General features: G+C 45.3%; 1 protein-coding gene across 2 annotated transcripts in view; it reads right to left on the bottom strand.

Moving 5' to 3' along the window:
* Positions 1-27,572, bottom strand: part of DOK5 (docking protein 5) — a 118,867-nt gene that overhangs the window by 28,748 nt on the left and 62,547 nt on the right. For both annotated transcript variants that reach the window (XM_060230770.1, XM_060230771.1), the window contains exon 2: positions 10,617-10,724. In XM_060230770.1, coding sequence (XP_060086753.1) covers positions 10,617-10,724 — 108 coding nt within the window. The remainder of the gene's footprint in view (positions 1-10,616; positions 10,725-27,572) is intronic.

Here is a 27,572-nt window from a genome sequence, read left to right on the forward strand (position 1 = left end):
TGTCACAATTACATGTTAGCATAATACATCATCCAAGCAAGTGAGCATAAGTCAGATGAATTAATGCAGTAAATCTCTAAAACTAATAAGGAAATACCAGCCTCAGGGAATATCAGTTCCAGGCTCCGTGGAATTAAACTGATTCTAAATCATAACCTGTAGTGCTTCTTAGTACATGCTCCAATAAGGCCAATAAAGGTTTAATAAGTTTTATAACTCCTGAACCCACCCTCAGGAAATTCTATTGTTCAGGATGACATCGTCTATAATTCTAAGATCCAGCACTCCAAACTACATTCATTATAAAAGTTGCAAATGCAGTAATACTATCCATACCAGAAAGTCTGTCGATTCCAACAGCCTCTGGATGAACTTTCAGCCTGACCACATTGGAAGAACTAAAGTCAGCAACTAGTTTTCTTGGGCTGTGATCACACACACAAAATAATGCACTTTTGATCCACTTTCAATGCACTTTCTAACTGGATTTTGCCAGTTCACACAGTAAAATCCAGTTGGAAAGTGCTCTGAAAGTGGATTGAAAGTGCATTATTTAGTGTATGTGATCACAGCCCTTGAAGGCCATTTTGGGAAGATGGGCTAAAAGGAAGTACTTCTTTACCCAAAGGGTGGTTAACACATGGAATTCACTGCCATAGGAGGTGGCGGTGGCTACAAGCATAGACAGCTTCAAAATGGGTTTGGATAAATATATGGAGCAGAGGTCCATCAGTGGCTTTTTAAATGGCTGAATTCTTTGGTATAGTGGTTAAGTGCATCAACTCTTATCTGGGAGAACTAGGTTTGATTCCCCATTCCTCCACTTGCTGGAATGGCCTTGGGTTAGCCATAGCTCTGTCGGAGCGGGAGTAGCAGAGTGAGGGAGATGACTTGCCCGACACAGGGCTTCAGGAAAGAAAATCGGGCAGACACGTGCAACTAGTGCCAAAAGGTGTATTAACATATATACACGACAAGTGCTCTCTTGTGCAGTCTATACAATATCACCTCCACGGACAAAGTGCTTCGCCTAACCACCATCTCACAGGGAGAGACCTGTGTGATGCACACACAGATCATATATAGTCCAAGCAGCCAATCCTGGCCGTGCTGACTCAGCAGATTGCATCACTTGGCTTCTGCCGGCTCAAGCCGGTCTGCTGATCAGGTCACTGTGACCTAGCCTGGCAGCTAGATCACCAGCTGTCATACTGTAGCTGTCAGACTGGGTTTATGTAGATTCTTGCTCCAACACACCTCCTAATCTATTTAAACCCAGTGCACCAAAACACTTTACACAGTTTACATACATGTCCACCAGCAACATTACAGTTCATATTTACGTAGCTCGGAACCCTTTCCGGAATTCGTTCAGGAACTCATCATGATTGTAAAACACATCATCGTGTTCCTGTTCAGCCAGCTCTTTCAGACGCTTGGCTTCAGCCTCCTTCTCCCTTGCCTCGCACTCTGCCACCCAGGCTTTCCATTTCTTAGCCTTTTCTTTTAACATTTCCTCTAATCCGGGTGGGTCTGGATTGACAGTCAGAGTGACATAGGGACACTTGTACCTAGCGGGACGTTGGCCTTTGGTGGACCTGGCAGACACCCGTGGCCCTGTGCTTGGACCAGCTTTGTCTTCTTCGGGTTGCTCTGTTCCCACCTCCTGGGCTGGTTGCTCTGCCCCTGTAATTGGGTGTTGAACCTCCTGACTCTCACACTTTACCTCCAGTTCCTGCATTTGAGGCTCTGCCTCCTGACTCTGCTCGTCGGGCTCTGTGCCAGCATTCGGCTCACCTTCTCCAGCCCCACTGGGTGCCACCTCCTGGGCTGGAGTTCTGGGCTGCGCTCCAACATCGTTATCGCTACTTGGCAGCAGGACAAATTGTTTCTGCAAGGAGTGCAACCTTGGCCAGCTGCTTTCTTCATTGAACTGGGCACTCTTACTAAGTGTTATCTTGCTTTTGCTATTGCAGAAACGATAACACCTGGCCCTTGGCTTGTAGCCCAGAAAAATTAGGCTCTCTGCCCGGACATCCCCCTCCCCGCTACTCGTGGAGTGGATGCCAACCCGAGCCCGTGACCCAAAGACTTTTAAAGAACTCAAATCTGGGGTCTTGTTCAACAGTAACCTGTAAGGCACATTTTTCACAGTATTACACCAAACCCTATTTTGCAAAAAAACAGCTGCATGTATGGTTTCTGCCCAATAGGTCATTGGCAGTTGTGCATCCTCTAACATGCAATACATCACATTCTGCAATACAGCCCCATGCCCATTTTCTCGGGGCGTTGCCGGGTTCGTCAGACGGTGGGCGATGCCCTTGTTCTCCAGCCAACGTTTCATCTGGTTAGATAAGAATTCCCCCCCTCTGTCGGTTTGTACAGCCAGGAGATTAACCCCTAATTGTCTCTCCACTGCTTTGACCCACTTGGTGAATGTCTTATACACCTCAGACTTATGCACCATGGTGAAAACCCACGCGTACCTCGTGTGGTCGTCGGTGGCCACCAAGCAGTATCTCCTCCCCGACAGACTCTTTGGCAATGGGCCAATAACGTCTAAATGGACTAGTTCCAGGGCTCGTGTGCTTTCCCTTGAGCTTTCTTTAGCAACAGCACACGCCTTGCTTTTGGTCTTCTTGCAGACCTGGCAATCCAAGTAACATTTGCAAGGATTTACTTTCAAACTAGGCACAAGCTCCAGGGTTTTCTTTAACGCCCTAAATCCGCAGTGCCCAAGTCTCCTATGGAGCAAATGCATACAATTATTGTGCACAGGCTCATTCGACACCTGAGCCACCTGGGCACAATCACTCTGGACCACATACAGTTTACCTTCCCTCTTTCCTGTCACAAGCAACTTTCCCCCACCTCCCAGGATTTTGCAGCAGGTTTTCTCAAATCTCACCTGGTATCCCTGGTCAAACAGTGTGCTAACACTCAACAGGTTAGACTGCAGTGAGGGTACATACAACACATTTTGCAACATACATTTCAGTGCAGGAAATTCCACATTGCCTGAGCAAACAGAATTGGCAGTGGTCCCATCAGCCAATCTCACATACTTATGCTCAGGACTGTCAATGTTTTTCAACAACTCCTTCTCGCAGCAGAGATGGCTCGTTGCCCCGGAGTCTAAAATCCAAGCAGACCCTGTGCTCTCTACTGCAGACGTGACCAGCCGGGTTGCTTCCTCACACGGGCTGGCGGTCCTCCGCTCTCGCCGCACACGCCCCCGCCTCTTCTCCCTCTCAGGGCAAGCTCGGAGCAGGTGCTGCGACGACCCGCATCCATAGCAGCGACGGACTGCAAACGCAGTCGGCTCCACTTCCTCCACCTTCGGACGCCTGCCAGCAGCAAAAGCTGGCTCATTCTTGGCTGTCTTCCCGGACACACCGATAACAGCACGCTGCCCGGCCGACACCCCCGGACAGCTCACGGCCGCAATTCTCTCTTGGAAGTCAAGCAGGTGGGCACAGACGTATTCCATGGTCAGGGTCGCTACGTCCACCGTCTCCAGAGAAGTTATCAGGGGAGTGTACTCAGGTGGCAACGACGACAGCAAAATGTACACTCTGTCGTCTGGAGCTACAGTCTTGCCTCTTGCCTCCAGCTCAACGAAACAGTCCGTTAGCCGTTTGATGTGATCTTTCACACACCCTCCAGCCGGCATAACGGTGCGGAACATCCTCCTTGTCAAGGCCATGAGGGAACCAGCAGTGGTACTAACATGCACCGCACTCAACGCGTCCCAGGCAGCCTTGGGAGTGTCCTTCCCTCGCACATAAACCAGCTGGTCATCTCCTATAGATAGCACTATGTTGGCCAGTGCCTTATCCGATAACACAGTCTCGGCAGGAGATAAGTCAGCAGGGGGGTTACTCACGAACAGCCATTGCCCTTCACGCTTGAGGTAGTGTTGCATTCTCAGGCTCCACACCGCGTAGTTGGCTGAGGTGAGCTTCTCAACGGCTACTCCAAGCTGTTGCTGAGCCATCGTGCCGACTCCTCCTCACAGCTGGCTGCCGACGTCCCTCTGGCTCTCAAACAGAGAACGGTGGTGCTTCTGTGTCCTTCACCGGCGTTCCTCGCCTCCGGCTCTTTCCAAACTCACAGTCAGCTCAACTCTCAACTCTCTCCTCCGCGCAGCGGAGCCGCCCTGGGCCCATAACCCTGTCGGAGCGGGAGTAGCAGAGTGAGGGAGATGACTTGCCCGACACAGGGCTTCAGGAAAGAAAATCGGGCAGACACGTGCAACTAGTGCCAAAAGGTGTATTAACATATATACACGACAAGTGCTCTCTTGTGCAGTCTATACAATATCACCTCCACGGACAAAGTGCTTCGCCTAACCACCATCTCACAGGGAGAGACCTGTGTGATGCACACACAGATCATATATAGTCCAAGCAGCCAATCCTGGCCGTGCTGACTCAGCAGATTGCATCACTTGGCTTCTGCCGGCTCAAGCCGGTCTGCTGATCAGGTCACTGTGACCTAGCCTGGCAGCTAGATCACCAGCTGTCATACTGTAGCTGTCAGACTGGGTTTATGTAGATTCTTGCTCCAACAAGCTCTGGCAGAGGTTGTCCTTGAAAGGGCAGCTGCTGTGAGAGCCTTCTCAGCCCCACCCACCTCACAGGGTGTCTGTTGTGGGGGGAGAAGATAAAGGAGATTGTAAGCCGCTCTGAGTCGCTGATTCAAAGAGAAGGGCAGGGTATAAATCTGCATTTCTTCTTCTTCTCTAAAATTGCATCGCATCTATGGATAGGATTGCCCAGGTTCCCCTCTGGCCACCAGCAGGGGATAGGGTGGCATGGGGCAGAGCTGTGGATGCCCTAACATCTAGTTTGGGCCCTGAGAAGCATAGTGCTGGTTCATGCTTGTTCATCAATGAAGAACCCCAGCGCAGGCATGGTAAGTGATTGTCTTATCTGAGACTTCTAGCAGCATTTTTTATGGCAGCTTCAAAGTGATTTTGTGACACCGTAATTCAGCAAGCCACTGTTTTCCAGTCCTCTGAGGAAGTGAGCTCTGACTTATGAAAGCTTATGCTGAAATAAATTGTGTGCATCTTTAAGGTGCTACCAGCCTCCTGTGCATTTTTTTTCCAGTCCATTGCTCTTCCATCTTTATGACTGAAGAATGAGACCAGACCAGACGCTGGGAGTTCCCAGTTGTTGTTTTTGCTGCTGCTGCTTAATTCAGTTTTCAGCCATACAGGAGTATGATTCCAGTCAGGGAGGCAGTAGAAGATAAGTGTTTAAGTATTTTCTTTATAGTGGGAGTTCAGGCAACCTTTCCTTGGGCTGCCAACCTCCAGATGGTGGTAAAGGGAGAGGGGTCACTTGTAGAATAAAGACAGCACAACCGAAGTTATAGTGACCAAATATCTATTTATTTATTTATTTGTAATTTGTATCCCGCCCTTCCCACCAGGTGGCTCAGGGCGGTTTACAGCATATAAAATCTAACATAAGAATATAAAAGTTTAAACATTTCATACAGTTTACATGATTAAAATTTAAACAATTCAGACAATTTACATAATTAAAATATTAAAACATACAGCAATCTTATAAAACTACACTCGATTTCAAATTTCAGTGCCGGTTAGTTGTAAGCCTGCCGGAAGAGGGCTGTCTTAGAGGCCCTGCGGAATTGAGCAAGATCCCGCAGGGCCCTTACCTCTTCCGGCAGCTGGTTCCACCAGGAAGGGGCCATTACGGAGAAGGCCCTATCCCTCGTAGATTTCAAACGGGCTTCCTTTGGCCCGGGGACAACAAGGAGGTTTGGGTTCCCGATCTCAGTACTCTCTGGGGAACAAATAACTAAGAACGTATTGAAACAAAATCATACAGATATGTTCAATAGAAGACTAAATAGCAATAACAATTTCCCCAAATTTTCACAATTCCATCAAAGGAGTCCCAATGAACAGGAGGTCGACTTGATTATTCCTGCTTCGAATGCTCCTCTAGCATAGGGGGCTCCAGCCACATATCTCAACCAAAGGCAAAAGCTCAGAAAAAAATATCAAAGTGTTTCTGATGCATCAATAAATTGCAAAAAGCTGCAAAACCCAAAAGATTCTTTGTCAGCGCTTCCAAAGACTGCGCATAGAACACTCAATGGACCAACGGGACAGAAAGTCTCTAGTAAGATTTCAAAATGGCACCAAAAGGCTCAAGAAATGCAGTTTGAAAGTCTGTAGTTTGGGTGGAGCATTATTAGATGCTGTGGCCCTATGGATATTGAGTGGTGAAAAGATTGCTTGGAGGAGAGAAGAACACTGCATCTGTAATTTTCTCTAGGGGAGCTGATCTCTGCCAGCTGGAGATCGGTTGTAAATGCAGGCTTTGTACCATGCTGATGACCCTCCCCTCCCCAAACCCCACCCCTCCCTCAGATCCATCCCCAAAGTCTCCAGGTATTTTCCAACATGGACCTGGCAATCCTAACAGAACTTTCAAACAAAATACATGCAGGATGGATGTCCCACCACTGAGATTTAATGGGTAGCTTCAGAGCTGCAGTTGCAGAGGCCTGGTTTGTTTCAAGCATATCTGTGTATGGGGGGAAATAAGGCCCTTTTAGGAGAAAAGGACAGGCTGTGGATCAGTGGTACAGCATCTGCTTGTCATGTAGAAAGTTCAAGGTTTAATCCCTGCCTTCTCCAGTTAAAGAGATCACATTGTAGGTGGTGTGAAAGACTCTCCACCTGAAACTCAGGAGATCTGCTGCCAGTCTGAGTAGACAACACTGAGCTTGATGGACCAATGGTCTGATTCAGTAGAAGGCAGCTGATTGTGAGAGAGTACTTTTAAAAATTCTCATCTTCTATTTGGGTCCTAATTCCCCCATCCATCAGGGACATAGTGCTTATCCTGGATATACTGCTTATACTTTTTGCATTACTCCAATCAGAAGAAAAGAAAAAGAGACCTAAGATTTGCATCAATAATTTGTCAGCTCAGTATCATTACAGATGACACACCTTCTGCATAGAGCTGAAATTAAACCTCTCTAAATATATAGCTTACACAATCCCTGCAGGAAATCAAAAGAGGGAAAAGGAAGAGGTTTTTTTGGGGGGAGGGTTAGTCTCATTTCATGACTATTGGAGGAAAAAAAGGCTCATATCATTCCCCACAAATTTCTATTTCTAGAAATGACGTGGGTGGCTAATAACCCCAGGACTCTATGACCAGGCCTGTATAAATTATGCATCAGAGAGATACAGCTTGGAGCACATAGATTAAGAAGCCTCAAAGTCACTATTCCCCTGAGGTTCATTCCCCTAAACGCCTCTCAAAACCACATAAGAACAGATCCGCCACCAAAGGCACAGCTTTGTGCTTGGAGGCTGCGTGCATTGCTTAAAGCCTACTTTTCAAATATATTCAGCTATTACCGGCAAGGATTAAAAACGGAAAGGATCTATTATTGGTATCGCCATGCCAGAGGGAATTACACATGTACCTTCTCAGGCACAGTGAAATCAGAACATGATCCTCGAGTGCTTCGAAACATTCAGAAGGCTTCATGGCTGCTTTGGCAAGGATGTTGAAGAAATTATTTCATCAGCTCAGGTGTTCTCCAACCGCGACATGCCATTCCTTCAATTTAGTGATGCATTGCAGGGCGGAGTTTTTTGTAGAAAAAGCCCAGCAGGAACTCATTTGCACATCAGGCCACACCCCCTGGCATCACCATTGTTTCACGCAGGCCTTTTTTGTAGGAAAAAGACCAGCAGGAACTTACTTGCATATAAGACCACACACCCCTGACACCAAGCTAGCCTGAACTGCATCCCTGTGCATTCCTGCTAAAAAAAAAAAAGCCCTGCATTTGTGAGTTTGTGATTAGGTTTCAAAATTTAATAAATTTTGTTCTTATTGATCAACTAATAAGATCCTAAGTAACTTGGGAACAGATTTTTTTTTAAAAAAAACAATCCAGTCCAGTAGCCCCTTAAAGACCAACAACACTTCCAAGATATAAACTTTCAAGATTCAACGTCTCCTTTTGTCAAATTTACTAGTCTAGACTCAAACCTTGCTCTCCTACTGTAGACTCCAGGTATCTTCCAACACAGACCTGGCAACCCTAGTTATAAGAGAGAGAGGAGAATACAGCCTGATGTTAAGAACCCTGCCTTGTGTTGTCTCCTTGCCTACATTAAGCTACAAAAACTAGGCAAAATATTACATTAGCAAACATCTCTCCTCACCTTCCAGGCCCAGCCTCACACAAATACACTCTGCCCTTGTACATAAGATCTTTCTGCATATTAACCGGATACAAGGAAAGGGGAAATGAGCATGAGTGTGCTTGTCCTGCCCCCTACCTCCATGTGATTGCTGACATATGAGCATTGTGCCTATGGAAGAGGGAGAGTCTACTTAGGAGAGGCAGAAGGTGGAGCTAAGTTGATTATGCCTGTTCTCCATCCACGTGCAGCTAGTTCACAGTTCAAAGGGTTGCCAATCTCCATTTGGGGGCAGGGGATCCCCAATTTGGAGGCCCTCCCTTTGCTTCAGGGTCATTAGAAAATGGGAGGGGGAATGTCTGCTGGACATTCCATTATTCCCTATGGAGACCAGTTCCCACAGGGTATAACAGTGAATCAATCCATGGGCATCAGGGGCTTGGGAGGGCTGTTTTTTTTAAGGTAGAGGCACCAAATTTTCAGCATAGAATCTGGTGCCTCTCCTCAAAACATCCCCCAAGTTTCAAAATGATTGGACCAGGCGGTCCAATTCTATTAGCCCCAAATGAAGGTGCCCCTATCCTTCATTATTTCCAAATGGAGGGAAAGCATTTAAAAGGTTTGCAGTCCCTTTAAAGGTGATGGCTGGAACTCCCTTTGGAATTCAATTGTGCTTGTCACACCCTTGCTCCTGGATCCACTCCCCACCAAAAAAAGTCTCCTGGCTCCGTACCCAAAGTCCCCAGATATTTCTTGATCTGGACCTGGCAACCCTAGAGAGATCACATGTAGAAGGGCTAATAAGGGAGGGCAGGATATAAATATAATAAAATAAATAACTAAATAAACATAGAACTTTGTGGATCTCAGGCCTACTAAGCACTCCTCGCTATTTGGCCTTCATGATATAGTTCACTTCCCAAGTCCTAAAGCCATAATGTACAGCAATTTATTTATTTACTTCATGTATATCTCCAGGGGGAACATGAAGCAGCTTACATCCTACTCCAGTCCTCCATTTTCTCCTCACTATGACCTTCTGAGGCAGGTTATACTGAGAATCTGTTAGCTGGCCCAAGGTCAACCAGCAAGTTTCCATGGGAGAGTGGGGTTTGAACCTGGGTCTCCCAGATCCTAGTCCATAAATCCAATGCTAACCACTACACCACGCTGGCTTTTGCCAGTATATCCCTTCCCTCCTGGGGTTCTGGTGTAGCCTCTCCTCTCTGCAGAAACTTAAACAACTGTTGCTCATGTTCATCACACTCTCATCCTGAGAGGTCTGAACTTTTCATCTACCTGTCTATACTTCTCTTTAGTCTCTTGCCTGTTCCTTAGTCTCTCCTTCCACCAGAAGAAGCCCAAGGACCATGGCTGGAGGAGCAATGAATAAAGTTCCCCCTTTTGACAACTGTATTGAAAATGTTACACCTTATGGAACACTGCCTTAGGTGAGCAATCAGATAGCTTAGAAGCCTGGGTGAGATATTTGTTCAAAACAAATGTGTGATAAACTGAGGGAAATGTTAACGGCTAAGCTGCTTCCTGACACATCAAAGTCAGCTGCAAGAACATTGATAAGAAAAATGAAAATTATCATCTGTTTACCATTATGCATTTCCCCAGGATGTATTGTGCTTTCATCTCTTTGAAAAATTACGGCGTCTACTATAAATAAGGTGATATCTTCTAATTAATATTGATAACTGAGCATGAAACACGACACACGTGAAATTTGCCTCCATGATGGGTAAAAAGTTCACTTTGTTTGGAGTACCCGCATGGAAACAGGTTCTGAATCTGGACTCAGCAAATTTGGGATCTACATGTGCTACAAAGGTACCTCTTGTACAAGTTTGCATCCCATTATATGTTCTTGGTTACCAGTGCAGTTCCCGACACTGAATTAAGATGCGTGAGCATAGTTTAGGTGTGGTTCAACATCTGACCAATGTGATTCCCATTAGCATTCCTTAGGCCATGTGGGAATATTAATTATTCTATTTTGTGATGAAATTTGGAATTATAAGCTTCATCTCCCACGGGGAGCCCCCAAGTACTGATATCGCCGCTGTCTTGACAAATTTATGCAGTACCTTGTTGCCTGTACATATCTCTGGATTGGGACTACCAGTTTTAGATTGTCAACTCTAGGCGGGTTGTACCATGTTGCCACTAGAATCCGTTCTGAAAACAATTCTTAAACTGGTTTGAAACATCAACATCTGAAATATCAAAACACTGTGTTTAAACATTTTGAAACAGAGTTCATTTCCTGCAAATAATAAAATGCACATGCCAAAATCTAACTACCTAATTCCCACTGGATCCAAGGAAGAATTTAGTCCTCCTTTCAATCAGACTGAGGTTGCAATCTTGAGTATACCAAAACTCTCCTTACCTTGTGATAACATCGGAAGTAAGCCGCGCGCTCATCTGAAAATTTCTCTATCCTTTTCGGCCCTTTGCTTGATGCTTTCTTGAAAACCAGCCAACATCTCTGATAAATCTGAAAACAGAACACACATAATTTTTTATTTTCTCCCTGACTTGAGTACTTCCAACAATAATTTTAAAATACATTCTTTTCTATGTTTTATACATACAACAATTTGCAGGCCAAAAGCTATCAATTTTGTGGTTTTCTTATTATTTGGAGTATGGTTGACAAGTCTAGTTTGGGCAATTCTGGAGATTCGGGGGGATGTGCCTAAAAAGAAAAGAGTGTAGAGAGGGGAGGGAGATCATTGAAGATGGGATGAATCTGACTTCTTAAACTCAGGGCTTTTTTGGTACACAAAGCCCAGCAGGAACTAATTTGCATATTAGGCCACTCCTCCTGATGTCACCATTGTTTCACACAGCACTTTTTTGTAGAAAAAGCCTGGCAGGAATTCATTTACATATTAGGCCACACCCCCTGACACTAAGCCAACCGGAACTGTGTTTCTGTGCGTTCCTGCTCAAAAAAAGCCCTGCTTAAGCTTAAACTATCATTTCCTCCAGAAGAACCAATCTATGTAGGGTGTTTTTACACTGGCAGTTTGCGACTCTCTATCACCACATTGGAAACTCACCTTTTACATTACCTAACCTTCGCACAATTGTTTTGCATTGTTGCTGTCCGAAGCATCTATATTTGTTTTGCTGTGATGAGTTTTGGAGCTGCTGCTGCAACGTTTTTCTCCACACTAGTTTTGATCTAGGATTGCCAAGTCCAATTCAAGAAATATCTGGGGACTTTGGGGAGACATTGGGGGTGGAGCCAGGAACAAGGAACAGCAATTGAACTCCAAGGGAGTTTTGGCCATCACATTTAAAGGGACAGCACACCTTTTTAAATGCCTTTCTTCCATAGGAAAAAATGAAGGATAGGGGCACCATCTTTTGGGGCTCATAGAATTCGACCCCCTGGTCCAATCGTTTTGAAACTTGGGTATTTTGGGGGAGAGGCACTAGATGCTATACTAAAAATTTAGTGCCTCTACCTCAAAAGATACCCCCCCCGAGCCCCCAATACCCGCGGATCAATTACCCATTATTCCCTATGGGAATTGTTCTCCATAGGGATAATAAAGTGTCCAGTAGACATTTTCCTCCCCCCACCACACTTTCTAAAGCAGAGGGAGGGTCTCCAAACCAGGGAATCCCCTGCCCCCTCCCTCTCTCTCTCACACACACACAAATACTTACTGGGTCTTGTTCCTGCAGAACTTTACTTGCTCTGAAAACGAAAGCAAAAGAAAGGGAGGGGCCGTTCTCCGACTAAACTGTTACTGATCCTTTCCCATGAAGCCCTTCCTGTTTCCTGCTTCCTGCTCAGCCTTAAAGGCACACATTTTAAAAACTGACATTGGGGGTGTTTGCAGGTTTCTAAACCTGCAGGAGCTCTAAAACGACATGATGACTGTAGGGACGGGGCTTCTCCCATAGGCCAGCTGGCTGCAGCGGGGGGAAGCCTGTACAAACGGGGGATCCTCTGCTGGGATCTGGGGATTGGGAAGCCTATTTTGATGTGGTCTTTTCTCTACAGGCGTTTCAAACTTATATTGTAGAAGTTTTCATGTGTTTTAAAAGACTCCTCCAAAAGCCACCACAAGGTGCAGTAATTTGTATGAGAAGTGACAGCACTTGAATTTTTTACATATCATTGCTTGCCTTATCTAGTGAGTTTAATTTGTATTGTTTTTGCAGCGTTGACATGATTTCCAAGCAATCGTATACATTTAACTAAGCACTGGTATTCCGGCTGCCCTCTGATCAGAGATACCCCCCCCCCCAAAAAAAAATTGAAATGCTTAAATGTAAAAGGAAAATAATTAAAGTGGAACAATGGCAGGCGATTTGAAGACTCTAAAACTCTGGATCAAACTGGATTTAAAAACACCCGTAGTCTGGAGGTCAGTTATAATTCCAGGAGGACTTCAGGCACCCACATGCGGACTGGCAACCATAATTTAGAGCAGGGGTGGCCAAACTGCGGATCGGGAGCCACGTGTGGTTCTTTCAGACATATTGTATGGCTCTCAAAGCCCCCACCACCTCTTTGATCAGCATGGGGAAGGCATTTGTCTCTTTAAATCACTTCTCCAAACTAAGCCAGCTGGTGGCTTGGAAAATGCATTTGATGTTAAAGTTGCTTTCTTTCCACCTCTCCCTCCATCTAATTTCCTTCCTTCCTTCCTTCTTTCCTTCCTTCCTTCCTTCCTTCCTTCCTTCCTGCTCTCAAATATTTGATGTTCATGTCTTGTGGTTCTCAAACATCTGATGTTTGTTCCATGTGGCCTTTACGTTAAGCAAGTTTGGCCACCCCTGATTTAAAGGTGTTGTTTTTTTGTTTTGTTATTTAAATGTAGAATGGTGCTACCTGAGCTTTACACAGGGGAATGCATGTGTTGAGCTGTCAGCTGTCTCATACAACCAGTGCTCTTGGGTCAGCTCAGGTACCCAAAAATCAGGGCTCAAGACAAGTTTTTTTTCACTCTTGCTTTTTTTTAAGTTTTTTTTTTTAAACCTCTCAGGTCTCCATCAATCTCTAGGGGGGAAATTGTGCATGCAAATAGCTGTAATTTAGAACGGCGCCATGCAGAAAGGGACAAAAGAGATTTATCCCCTGAAGTCCTGCTTGGCTTTTCTCCCTGTGCTGTAAAGGAAGGTAGGGGGGACATATCTTTCTAAAGACTGTATTTTTCCTCCTTTAAAAGGCTAATTACAGAATAGAGGGCCTGATTTTGCGTATTGAAAACAGCCTGAAGAGTTTAAAAAATCCCTTCTCTTCTTCCATTGCTCCAGTTTATATTGTAGCTGCATGCACACAGAACTGACTAATCTGCTTTTTGCAGGCTGTCTGAAGAAGACCATGGTTTAGGGTGGCCAACCTCAAGATGGTTGGAGATCTCCTGCTATTATGACTGATCTCCAGGCAACAGATATCAGTTCACCTGAGGGAAATGGCCACTTTAGAAGATAGATTCTATGGCACTGAAATTTCTTCCCTCAATAAACCCTTCCATCCACTGGCTCCATCCCCAAAATCTCCAGGTATCACCCAACCTGTAATCTTAATCATCACATTCTAATCCTAAAGCTAACAGACAACTTTTTCAGAGTCCTACAAAATACAATTGGTCTCCACCTCCTCCTGATATCAGTTAGGGTCCCATCTGGGGGCTAAGGTTGCCAACTTCCAGATGGAGCCTGGAGATTTTGTAAATAACAACTGATCTCCAGTCTGCAGAAATCAGTTTCCCTGGAAGAAATGGCTGCTTTGGAGGGTGGGCTGTATGGCATCTCATCTCTGCTAAGCTCCGTACACTCCCCATAGTCCACCCTCCTCAGGCTCCATGCCCAAATCTCCTGGAAGTTTGCTAGCTGGAGTTGGCAACTCTAGCCATCCCTGATCGATAGGACTCTTCCTGCGGTCCCTTTTGATTTCAATGACTTCTCTGTTTCAAATGTAGACAGCCCTATGCCTGATTTTCGTGGAACTACAGGAAACTCCATCTTCATTTGCTTGCTTGGGATGTTTAATGATTACTTATTTGTTTACAAAATTTAATCCCTGCCTCTCTGTCCTTACAAGGACCGCCAAGATGGCTAAAGTACATTGTAAAATCACTCTTTAAAATCAGCCCCCACATGCACACTCACATCATTAAAGAAATTAAAAACAGCTAAAATGCATACAAAACAGAAACTCTGTAATTAAAACATTGTTTACTAAGGAGGAATCAGCAATAGCACAGAGATAATTTTCCAGACATTTTTCATCTCGAATACCTGTTTGGAGTTGGCACTGACTCACTGGTAGAGCACCTGTTTTGCAGTGCTCCGTCCCCTGTACAACACTAATTTGCTCTCTGTGAGCACTCAGGAAAATATGGTTAGCTATAATGCATTCCATTATTCCTCAACTGATGCTCGTGTGTTACATTCTTAGGTGGGAAATGGAAGGCCAATCCAAATTTCCTTTAGGATAAATAACTTCATGTCCACTTTCAGAGTGATTGTGATAAATTAATGCAAGATATCCAAATGGCTTTTTAAAAGAATAAAAACACTTGTGGGCCATGAATGCAAGGTCTGGGTGTTTGTTTGTTTGTTTGTTTTGGGGGGGGGAATTGGTTTTGTTTTTAATTCAAATTCAAAACAAATAAATACAATACACTATTAAATAAGCCATAGATGTGACAATCATGCACAAAGGAACCCATATTTGGAGGGGATCTCCCCACCTTTATGAAATTTCATTCCCTCCAAATAAGAAATAAAACACATTATCCAAAAGGTGAGATGACTTAGAACCTGAATCTGTAGGGTTAACCATTATAGAGATCTTCTCCATAACCCTAAGGTCCCAAGTTTATGGAGGATTTTGGCCCCAATGTGCATTACTTTGCATTTGGTCACGTTGAGCCTCATTTGCCATGTTGACGCCCACTCGTCCAGCCTCGACAGATCGCTTTGGAGTGCCTCACAATCCTCTCTGGTTCTCAGAACCCTGAATGATTTAGTGTCATCTGCAAACTTAGCCATTTCACTGCTTACTGCAAACTCCAAGTAATTAATGAACAAGTTAAAAAGCATCGGACCCAATACTGAGCCCTGTGGCACCCCACTGCTTACCACCCTCCACTGCAAAAATTGCCCATTTATATTCACTCTTTGTTTCCTGTTGGAGGTTTTTCCTTCTTCCAGTTTGTTGCAATACACAAACATGCCATCCCCAATAAAGCTGAAATGAGCTTAAGTGGTGTATCAATATCCTGATGAGAAGGTAAACCCAATAACAGCCATTTGCGATCTAGCTCTCACTTTAAATTACAGATTGTTATTTTTTTTAATGTATTTATATGTGCATGTGTGTATACTTGGAAGACATGGTGACCTCTGGGGACTGGTCCCTACTGGGGGCATGGCGGATATTCAGAGAGGTGGCTGAATAAAGCCTACCTCTACCTCCCGACTGCTGATATTCCAAGAAGGTCTCCCATCCAAGTACTTGCCAGAGTTGACCCTGCTTAGCATCTGAGACAATCGGGCTTGCCTGGGCTATCCAGGTCAGAGGGATATTACAGATCTTAGGAATCATCATTAGTACTTTGCTTCAAAACCTTTTAATGGCTGGGCATTGCCATCAACAATGACAAAAAGATCCCACCTGTTTTCATATTTTCAGACAGACATGATCCAACTTTTGTGAGCTAAGGTACCACCCTGACCAAATTTTGAAAGACAGTTTGAATATTTAATGCCTCTGAGGTGAAGGCATATGATGTCCACACCTCATGCCAGTCTTTCTCAGTTAAGGAAGGCCCAAGGTCTCTTTCCCATGTATTCATAACTGTTACCCTATTCTTGTTAATGGTTTCAGTTAACATGAGACTACAGCTTTGAAATAATGCCTTTATCTGGTTCATATCTCACCCATGAATCCATTTGACGACCTAACTCTCAAGCAAGACATTACTCTCTCAGCATCATCCCCACATGTATATAAAAAGATTATGGAGATAGTATAGGTGAAATATTTGATACACACTAAAACACTGCATAAAATATTTATATCCTGCCTGCCTTCCTTTCTGGATTAGGTGAGAGGCACTCTAACCAAAGTGCACTCCCCCTTTTTAAGGTTTCTAGTTCCAGGTTGGAATACTCCAGGAGATATGAATTGGGGGGGAGGGGCTGGGTAAGGCAGAGTTTGTGGGAGGGAGCTCAGAAGGAATATGATACTACAGAATTCCTCCAGGAAATTTGATCTCTATAGTATGGAGAACAGCTGTACCGCAAGAAAATCTTCAGTCCTCATAGGATTGTTCCTAGGACAGATGAAGGGGTCAGCCATCATCAACAGCATGATGTCACTTCTGGAGGGGGGGAAGTGACATCAGTCCTCTCTAGGAATCACTGAAAACTCCAAGGTAAAACCATAGAGTTTTTAACAATTCCTAGTGAGGTATGATGGAACTTGCAGATTTGCTCCACAAATCTCACCACATCATTGAACCAATGGCCATTTTTAAATTTTGTGTCCTGCCACTGCTATAAGTAGCCAGGGGAAATTATGGCAGGGGAACAGGCGACCTTGAGGCCCCTTGTGAAGATTGGTAGTTCTAGACACACTGGGTGACAGTGGCTTAATCATAGATTTGGGAGGGGCCATACAAGCCATCCTACCCCCTGTTCAACACAGCATCAGCCTAAAGTTTCCCTGACAAGTGTTTGTCCAGCTGCTGCTTGAAGACTCCCAGTGAGGCAAATTCCACTGCTGAACTACTCTTACTGTACATAAAATTCTTCTTAATAATGATCATTCTTTATCAGGCAGGCCTACGTTGCAGGGTTATTGTGGAGGTAAAATGGAAGAGGGGAGAACCATATAAACCACCTAGGATTGCCATTCTCTAGGTTCCAGTAGGAGAACCCCGAGTCTGGGTGGCTTCTGCCTACCACCCTCAAACAGCGACATCACCTAGCGATGTCCCCAGTGTGATCACGACATCACATGGAAGTAAGATCATCATCTCAGGAACATCACACAGGAACTCTGGTTTCGGGGCAAAACTCTATGGTTTGAGTGTGGTTTTACCATAAAGCAAACCAGAGCATCACCGCACAGTGTCCCCAATGTGATGTTACTTCCGCATGATGTCATTACATCACAGAGCCCCACCCCACTCCCAGACCTGGCAACCCTAAAACCACCCTAGGCTCCTTAAAGGAAAGCTGGAATAAAAATATAATGAATGGTTGATTTCCAAAGATAGAGTGAGACTGTAAATTATACTACAGGCTTTGTGGTGACAGCATCTGACAGATCAAGGGTGAGGTCAGATGTTCATAAAATCCCGCTATGGGCATGAGTGGAGTCTGGAAGCATGTCGGATTTTAAGCGGTTGTCCAAACGTCAGCATCTGCGAATGGTGGTTAGCTCGTTAGAGTCCCGCGTTGAGACGACTGGGGCGCGGACTAATTTGATACTGCTTTAAATCCGGAACAAAATTCTTCTGACGGTTCCCGAGCGGAATTTCTCTGTTTGAACTCTCCATTGTTGGCGACTCGTAGGAAGCGCACCACCGCTTCCCTCCCAAAGCCCCCTGCAAGTGATATCACTGCGCCAGTGAATGAGCGAGCGAATGTTGGCTCGATAAATCGTTTACCCGCCCCTATGTCCGGAAACAAAACTCACTTTTGAAAGTAGATGTGAACTGATATGAATTCCCGGGTTTTTTTCTGCATGCGTAGTGCTCGTGCTGGAAAAGTAGTGCCAACAGACTAGCAAAACTGTTAGTGATCCGACCCATTTAAAAGCGACGTGCTGCAGATAACGGGCATCACTGCACCTGCGCTAATGCAGATTGATGTTTCATGAAACGAGGTCCGGTAGAGCACTCTGATCGACGAGACCCACATGGATAGAATGGGAGCCTGGCTGTTGTCTGATCGGAAAATTGGTTGTGCGGATTATAATAGAGGCGCGTTGCAGATGGATTTAATGGTGAGTGTGACCGCACCCCAAGACAGGAACATTCTTATATACTTTCTGTATATTATTTTTATCCCACCATATGAAACTAAAAACAGCATATGTTGTAGTAACAGAATTTACCATTTAAACACATTCCCTTATTTTTAGAAGTACTCAGAAATTGGTAATTCGCTGATTTGTCTAAGATCACATGACCTCCGGTAATTATACAACAAGGCTTAGACACTGCTGTACACGAAGATGTTTAGTTGCTTTTCAAATTATTATATCCTTTTCATTTTTACTCAAGACTCTCAGTGGGATTCAAGGTGGATTACAAGCGTGATTTTAAAAAACTTTCAGTCAATGGGTAAACAGATTACAAAATAAGATAATGCCAGTCAGTCATTAAGCTACTTACAAAATATGATAACAACATTTCAGTCTTAGAGCAAAGATTCCTAGTAAGACAAAAGAATGCAGAGGACTGGGATTGTAAAACAGGGGGGATATCAACAAGAACAATCTATGCAAATATCAAAATATTCAAGCTCTGTGAGGAAAGGCTGAGGGACTTGGGAATGTTCAGTCTGAAGAAGGGAAAGTTGAGGGGGGACATGATTACTCTCTTGAAGTATTTGAAGGACTGTCACTTAGAGCAGGGGTGGCCAACGGTAGCTCTCCAGATGTTTTTTGCCTACAACTCCCATCAGCCCCAACCAGCATGGCCAATTGGCCACCCCTGACTTAGAGAAGGGCAGGGCAGGGTAGGGAGCTGTTCCTGTTGGCAGAAGAGGAGAGGACTCACAATAATGGATTTAAACTAAGTAGGGTTGCCAAGTCCTCCATACCATAGAGATTTCCCCAAAATTGCCAGAGCATCCCCACACAAAACTATAGAGTTTCAACCAAATTCCTAGCGCATCCTGCTCAATGAGCCTGGAGCGATATGTCACTTCTGGGTGATATCATCATGCCATATGGTGACAGGCTCTTTTGGGGATGGGGATCCCCCCGGCGGTCTCTTCCCTACTGGTAGGTTGGGGCCCACCAAACCGGGAGATCCCCTGCCCCCAGCTGGAACTTGGGAGCCCTGAAACTAAGGGTGGGAAAGTACCAGCTGGATATTAGGAAAAACTTTTTTACAGAATTAGTTGTTCAATTGGGGAATCAATTACTGAGGGACGTAGTTAGCTCCCCCTCACTGGCAGCCTTTAAGCAGCAGCTGGACAAACATTTATTTTTATTATTTATTTATTAATTTCATTTATATCCCGCCCTCCCCCACCTTGGCAGGCTCAGGGCGGCTAACAACAATCCATAAAAACACACCATAATAAATAAAACATTAGAATTACAATATAGAACAATAAAACATTAAAATAAAAACCAGTCTAGTAAATACAATTATACTGCGGTATAGATCTTTAGGCCGCATTGGCGGATCTTTAATTACCATTTTTCTTAGCAGTCCGAATATGCTGATTTAAAAAGGATGGTCTTGCAGGCCCTGCGGAACTGTTCAAGGCTCCGCAGGGCCCGCACCTCCTCGGGGAGTCGGTTCCATAGGGTAGGGGCCGCGATCGAAAAGGCCCGTATTCTGGTGCTCTGATATTTAACTTCCTTCGGCCCAGGGATAGTCATTAGGTTTTTCCCCGTTGACCTCAGTGCTCTCTGGGGTTCATATGGGGAAAGACGGTCCCTCAGGTAGGCAGGTCCTTGGCCATATAAGGCTTTAAAGATAACGACCAACACTTTGTACTGGACCCGGTATATAATCGGCAGCCAGTGCAGTTCACGTAGTCCCGGCCGTATATGCTCCCGTTTCGGGAGTCCCAACAACAGCCTGGCCGCCGCGTTCTGCACTAGCTGCAATTTCCGGGTCCGGCACAGAGGTAGCCCCAAGTAGAGGGCATTACAGTAGTCTAGTCTTGAGGTGACCGTTGCGTGGATCACTGTTGCGAGGTCCCGGCGCTCAAGGAAAGGGGCCAACTGCCTTGCCCGCTTCAGATGGAAGAATGCTGACTTGGCAGTGGCTGCTATCTGGGCCTCCATCGATAATGAAGGCTCCAGTAAAACACCCAGACTCTTTACCTGGCGCGCTGCTTTCAATGGCGCACCATCGAAGGCCGGGAGAGCTATTTCCCTTCCCAGAGCGCCGCGACCCACGCATAGGACCTCTGTCTTCGCTGGGTTCAACTTCAGCCCACTCAGCCTGAGCCATGTCGCAACAGCCTGTAATGCCCGGTCGAGATTCCCTGGAGCGGGGTCGGGCCAGCCATCCATTAATAGATAAAGCTGGGTGTCATCTGCATATTGATGACAACCCAGCCCAAACCGCCGGGCAATCTGGGCAAGGGGGCGCATATAGATATTAAACAGCATCGGGGAGAGAACTGCTCCCTGGGGCACCCCACAATCCAGTGTGCGCCTCCGGGACCGCTCGCTCCTGATAGCCACCCTCTGTCCCCGACCTAGGAGAAAGGAGGAAAGCCATTGCAAGGCCAACCCCTCGACCCCAATGTCGACGAGGCGGCGCGTCAGTAGCCGATGGTCGACTGTATCAAATGCGGCCGACAGATCTAACAGCATCAGTACCGCAACGCCGCCCCGATCCAGTTGCCGGGATTTAGCAGGGATGCTATAGTCTAGGCTGATCCTGCATTGAGTAAAGGGTTGGACTAGATGGCCTGTATGGCCCCCTCCAACTCTGTGGTTCTATGATTCTATGAAACATGTATTAATTCAAGAAAACCATCAGTGTAGAAAAAATGTTATCCAGTCACCTCGTGAGCTGATCCAGAATACCCCAGCTTTGCTCCCTCAATAAGAATGCACTCCTAAACAATTCTAAGTTGCATGTTTTGTGAAACAATAGAAGCAGAGGCCCTCCTAATCACCGCAGGCACACTGGGTCTAGGAGCCACTGCAAGGAATGTGGATGAATGGGTAGCAGGGCTGGCACGTGGGAGTAGGCCAAGAAGGTGCCCCCTCTCTCGTCACGGCCACTTCCCAACTTTGCTGAGGCTTGGAAAGTCTTGGCAAGCTCAGGAACACAGCTGGCTCTGAGCGCGCTCACTGCTACGCCCCCCCCGCCTCAGCGAAGTCAGGGGGGCTTGGCAGTGAGCGCACTCAGAGCCGGTGGCTCTGAGCACGCCCACTGTCTTTTTGACCTTGCGGGGGGGGGGGTGGTAGTGACTGTGCTCAGAGCCATTGGTTCTGAGTGCGCCCACTGTCTTTTTGACCTCACCAAGGGTCAGGGGGGTGCCCGGCCCTCTCCTGCTTCAGAGGGAGCTGGGAAGAAGTCTTTCCAGCTCCCTTTGAAGCAGGAAAGGGCCAAGCAAAGGGGTGGGCTAAGCATGCACAGCTCAATTACGTCACTTCCAGTGATGTCATTGGGCCATGCGTGCTTTGCTTGGCAAAAAAAAAACTAGGAGGGAGGCGGAGGTGCAGATTTCGACCTGGGGCGCTGGAACACCCAGTACCGGGCCTGATGGGCAGTTGCCAATTTTACTTTACTTCAGCATCTTGGGCCTGAAGGCCATACCCAGGTCCCTGTGTGTAAAGCACCATCAAGTCACCACCAACTTATAGCAACCCTATACAGTTTTTGAGGCAAGAGATGTTCAGAGGTGGTTCGCCATTCCCTGCCTCTGCCAAGGGACCCTAGCCTTTCTTGGTGGTCTCCCACCCAAGTTCTAAACACCTAACTACTTAGCTTCTGAAATCTAATAAAATAAGGCTAGCCTGAGTTATCCAAGTCAGAGCTTGAACCAGGGCTTTTTTTGTAGAAAATGCCCAGCAGGGATTCATTTGCATATTAGGCCACACCCCCTGACACCAAGTCTGGCAGAACTCCATTCCTGTGCATTCTTGTTCAAAAAAAGCCCTGCCTAGAACTGAACTAGCAACACCCATTCCCACACATTGCTCTAGTCTAGCCTCTTCACCAGCTTGCCAATGTGCAGTATTTCGAAGCCAGCGTGTTAGCAAACTGATTGTAACAGTTCCCTTTGTTTGGAATGAGACTGCTTTAAACCAGTGTTTAGTCACACAATTGCTGTGGTTTTATTTCGTGTAATAGGAATAGCTGCAGCTCCTACGACACCATTTACTATCTGCACAGATGGTTCTGCGGGGGATAGAAGGCAAAGCAGCACACTGCTGTTTGGAGCTGAGACTATCGAGAATTCACTTAGCCATAGTCTGGCCGCATGGTTTTGAAGCAAAAAAGATTGTTGTACTAGAAAAATACAATTGTCTTGTCTCTCATACTATATCGCTGTTTCTTATCCACACTCTGCTTGCAAAAACTTGAACCAAACATCATCCATCTCATACCAAAAACAGCCATCTCAGGAAAAGGAATTATTTTTTTTTCTCATGATGGGACAGATTCTTCCAGGTGTTGCAACTAATTGCCTGAACTAATGAGATGCTATCTTGGATAGCACATGGCCGCCAATTAACTGACATCCAAGGTCACAGTAACAAAAATTCTAGTTCTAGAAAGTTTCTATTTGCAAACCTGTCCAAAAGGTGAAAGCAGGGCTTTTTTCTTTAGCAGGAAGACACAGCAACACAGTTCTGGATGGCTTGGTGTCAGGGGGTGTGGCCTAATATGCAAATATGTTCCTGCTGGGCTTTTTCTACAAAAAAACCCAAGTCTGGGCTAAAGAAAAGTGATGTACCCTTTCTTCCATTGGAAGCAGTAACGACTCGAAGTATAGACCTTCCACACTAACTGAACTTTGTATTCATCTGCCATGTTTGAAGCACTTAAAATCACTTGATGCCTATTTGGAATCTAGGGCGGTAAATCCCCAGGTTCAGGCGGGGGTTCTTCTGTCTGGGAGGTTCCCAACCCACCGGCCCACATTGGGCCAGCGGGGGGAACCTCCCCCAACAACCCATGCAGGGCTGCTTTAGGCATTTCCAGGAAAACTCTATGGTTTTCCCAGATGCTCTAGTTATTTGGGAGGTAAAAACTCTATGGTGCATAGGTACCATAGAGTTTTAACCTCCCAAATGGCTAGAGCATCCAGGAAAATCATAGAGTTTTCCCAGAAACGCCTAGAGCAGCCCTGCATGGGCGCCGCCATTTTGATAATGTCACTTCTGGGTGACATCATTGCGTCGCACGCACTCCGCGCATGAGAGTCCTTCACTGCGGGAAGCTGGGGACTTGGCAACCCTATTGGAATCATATACGTGCTGAACTCTCCCCCACCAACTCCACCCGCCCCAGGGTCTGCTTCAGATCCCCAGAAATTTCCCAAGCTGGAGCTGGTGCCCCTAGTTAAAGTCAGTATCCCCCTCCTCCACAAATGCAATTGAATTGTGTTCTGTCAGAGAAAGAGGGAGAACAAAATGGCCGCTTAGGATCCAAGCCAATGATTTACCATTGACAGGAAGCAGGAAGAAAAGGTTGTTCCTAAAAAGCAGGAACAGATGGAACTTCCCTGGGTGGCCTTACGTAGCTTAAAAAAAAGACATTTTACTTCGACCAGTGCTATCTAGCCAGATTATTCAAACATTGTAGTCTTTATTTTGAAAAGGGGGAGATTTCAGGTCAACATTTTGATAGCATGAGAGAGAGAAAGAGAGAAAATGACTATCATATAACTATTATCATTAACCTCTCTGAAGATAATTGGGAAACTGCCAGTGCTGTCTCTGCTAGAGTAGACATACTGCAGGGACCCTAGAGATGTGTATTGTCTAAGAAGCTGGTTTTGCTAGTACTGAGGTAGTGTAGAATCCTAATTATTGTACACTTGAAAGCAGCAGTGCATCTCTCACACACACATATTGGGAATCAGGGAGCTTCCTTTCCAGGCTAGTTAATAGGATGTTTTGTTCTTGAGAAGTGACTAGAAAAAAATTACCTGTCAAAACAATACATCATAGTTGTTTATTTGGTTTAAAAGCTCATAGGCCATATACCAACAGTAATATAGTCTAATTTAAAAGTTACAATAAAGTTAAATTATGATGAAAATTTACAATTAGAAATTACAGTGAAACAAAATTTTGCGGCCAGATGGCTTGTCTCAGGAAGAACTAGAAGGGAAACATCAAGATCAGAATATTTTCTATGAGGATGGAGGGAACCTCCTCCAAAAGCTAAATAAATTAGATAACACCTTATCCCATTTAAGGAAATCCCTGAATCTTCTGAACTCTGGTAAAAAAACCTACCGATAAAGACTTTTTAGAAGCTGAGAGAGGAGAAAGCACTGACAAAAAAATTACTCCACAGCAATCGGACACAATGCCCACTACAGGCTAGTCAGGCATCCCAAAGTAAACATGAACTTCTAGAAAACAATACAGGGAGCCCTGTGGTGTAGAGTGGTAAAGCTGCAGTACTGCAGTCGAAGCTTTCTGCTCACGACCTGAGTTCGATCCCGGCGGAAGCTGGGTTCAGGTAGCCGGCCCAAGGTTGACTCAGCCTTCCATCCTTCTGAGGTCAGTAAAATGAGTACCCAGCTTGCTGGGGGGGAAGTGTAGGGACTGGGGAAGGCAATGGCAAACCATCCCGTAAAAAGTCTGCCGTGAAAACATCATGATGCGACGTCACCCCAGAGTCAGAAACGACTGGTGCTTGCACAGGGGGACTACCTTTACCTTTAGAAAACAATACAGTAGCGTGATAGACTGGAATTACAGGGGCTTGATATTATGGAGTCTGGGTTTGTTTAGATTCAACCATACATCCTTTTTGAGATACTGCCATTTGATAAGACTGAATCCGGATTAGAAACCCATAGTAAGATCCATGAGGAAAAGAGTATGTCCACCCTGGAAATTCTCCTGTATAAACCCTATGAACTGAAAGGAAGCAATTATCTCTCCCTTGCTATTATATGGTTTCTTTTCATCTTTTGATTCCTAAACACAAACTAGGTATTTACAACCAATAATGAAGCAAAAATTTACAAATTATTTCCTTGCTAAGCTTCCCAATTCTGCATTTCACTGAAATTTAAATTTTAGACACCCAAATTTAGGCAGCGACATTGGGTTATGAGTAGCCAAAGACTGGACTTTCTGTAACCTCTATCACATTTTTCTTCTCTTCACTGTCAAATGAGGGACCCATGAGTTCCAATTAGTGCTAGAGATGGACTCAAAATAACTGCTGGCAGTTACATTTTCAAAGTGTTTCTGTGTCCCAACATTCTCTGAGATTTAGGGCACTACTTTAAAACTAATGGAATTTGTCTGCCAAAAAACTCCCAGCATCTTAAGACTAATATAACTCAGACAAACCTTTTATCATGTCCTCTACTTGTTAACGTCATTTTCCCTACTCACTTTAAAAAAAAAAAAGGCAAGAGGGAAATTTCTGTGAAGCTTGAAAAGCTAGTTTACTCCTTTGTGGGTTTTAGTTAATCCTAACAAAGACAAAAGGCTGAGGCTGCTGTGTGGATCAAGACACAGTGCTGGCTATCACGTAAACAAAAATGTGACAACATTTTGCCATTGAGTCTCCATTTTGCTTTGCTGTTTTCCCCCAGTAGGAATGACAATCTTACTGTGGGACTTGGGGATCCCTAAGAATTACTGCTCATCTCCAGACTACAGAGATCAGTTATCTTGGAGAAAATGGCTGCTTTAGAGGGTGGACTATTTATTTATTTATTTATAGCTCTCCCTTACTGTAGGACAGGTTTAGGGTGGTTACATCATAAAAACAATCAGCAATAAAAGCAATAAAAACAACTAGACTACTGTAACTCACTCTACACTGGCTTACCCTTGAGATTGATCAGGAAACTGCAGCAGGTGCAGAGTGCAGCGGCTTGCCTACTGACTGCACCACCTTTATGGGTGGGCATTTGGCCAGAGCTCCACAGTCTGCACTGGCTGCCCATTGAGTACCAGATCCACTTCAAGATTTTAGTTCTAACGTTTGAAGCCTTACGCAGCCTGGGACCAACATACCTGCATGACCGTCTCCTTCCATATATGCCCAGGAGGTCATTACGTTCGGCCTCCCAACATCTGTTGGCCATCCCTGGCCCAAGAGATGCCCACCTTGCTCAACTAGGGCCAGGGCTTTTTCAGTCCAGGCCCCGTCCTGGTGGAATCAGCTCCCTACAAAGATCCAGGCCCTGCCTGGCTTATTAGCCTTTTGTAGCGCCTGAAAAAAGGAGCTGATCCGCCAGGTTTTTAGTTGAGGCTGTGGGCATCTATTCTTGATTTGGTTGGCCTCCCCTATCAGTACTGTCAACTGTGCTGTAAAATGGATTATCATCTGCCATCTCTATGAGATATCATGTTGTGAGATGGCCAGGCTGGCCAATGTGATGATACAGTAAACTTCTCTGAGTGCTATGGAGTTGTCTGTTTTTAAAATGTTTTTATTGTATTTTATTGTTTTATCATATGTTGTACTCCGCTCTGAGCCCTAGGGGGAATGGGCAGAACAGAAATATACTAAATAAATAAATAAATAAATAAAGACCAATTTAAAATATATAAAAACTAAAACTACAGAGTGACAATAGGGCATTGCACCCCATTGAGGTCCCTGTCCTCCACAGGTTCCATCCCCAAATAATCAGGAGTTTCTCAACCTGGATGTGGCAACCCTACCCCTGTCGGTGGCCATTATTCATTACAGGTTGTAAAGAGTTCCCCAGATTTGCTCCTTCTGTCTACTGGGTGATAACTTATTATCAGCTACTCACTGCTCAAGAGCTTTTACTAGATAAAGGAAAAGAGTTTCCTGGACCCAGCTTGTTTTCCCTGTGGCCATGCAGCAAGGAATAGCTTTGTTGTTTAAAAAAGCCCAGCACAAACTCATTTGCATATTAGGCCACACCCTCTGATGTCACCATTGTTTCGTGCAGGGCTTTTGTGGGAAAAGCCCAACAGAAACTCATTTGCATATTAGGCCACACCCTCTGATGTCACCATTGTTTCGTGCGGGGCTTTTGTGGGAAAAGCACGACAGGAACTCATTTGCATATTAGGCCACACCCTCTGATGTCACCATTGTTTCGTGCAGGGCTTTTTTGTGGGAATAGCACAACAGGAACTCATTTGCATATTAGGCCACACCCTCTGATGTCAAGCCAGCTGGAACTGCGTTCCTGCTCAAAAAAAGCCCTGATCCTGCCTTCCCCCCAAGCTGTTTGTCAGATGAAAACTGTACTGGAGGGAGTTATTCCCCAGAGTTTGTTGCCCATGTGCACAGATAATCCATGTGGAGCAGCCTAATGAAGGAACTAACTTCACCCGGCATACTTTTTGCCTGGGAAAACTGCTTGAGGGGGAGGCAGAAGACTTTCTTCCCCCATGACATTCTGCCAAGCCCATTTTGGGCTCTCCTTTTTAGAAAAAGAAGCCATTCCCTGCTGTGTGGCTGTAGGGAAC

The sequence above is a fragment of the Heteronotia binoei genome, chromosome 2, assembly GCF_032191835.1.
Source record: "Heteronotia binoei isolate CCM8104 ecotype False Entrance Well chromosome 2, APGP_CSIRO_Hbin_v1, whole genome shotgun sequence".
NCBI lineage: Eukaryota > Metazoa > Chordata > Lepidosauria > Squamata > Gekkonidae > Heteronotia > Heteronotia binoei.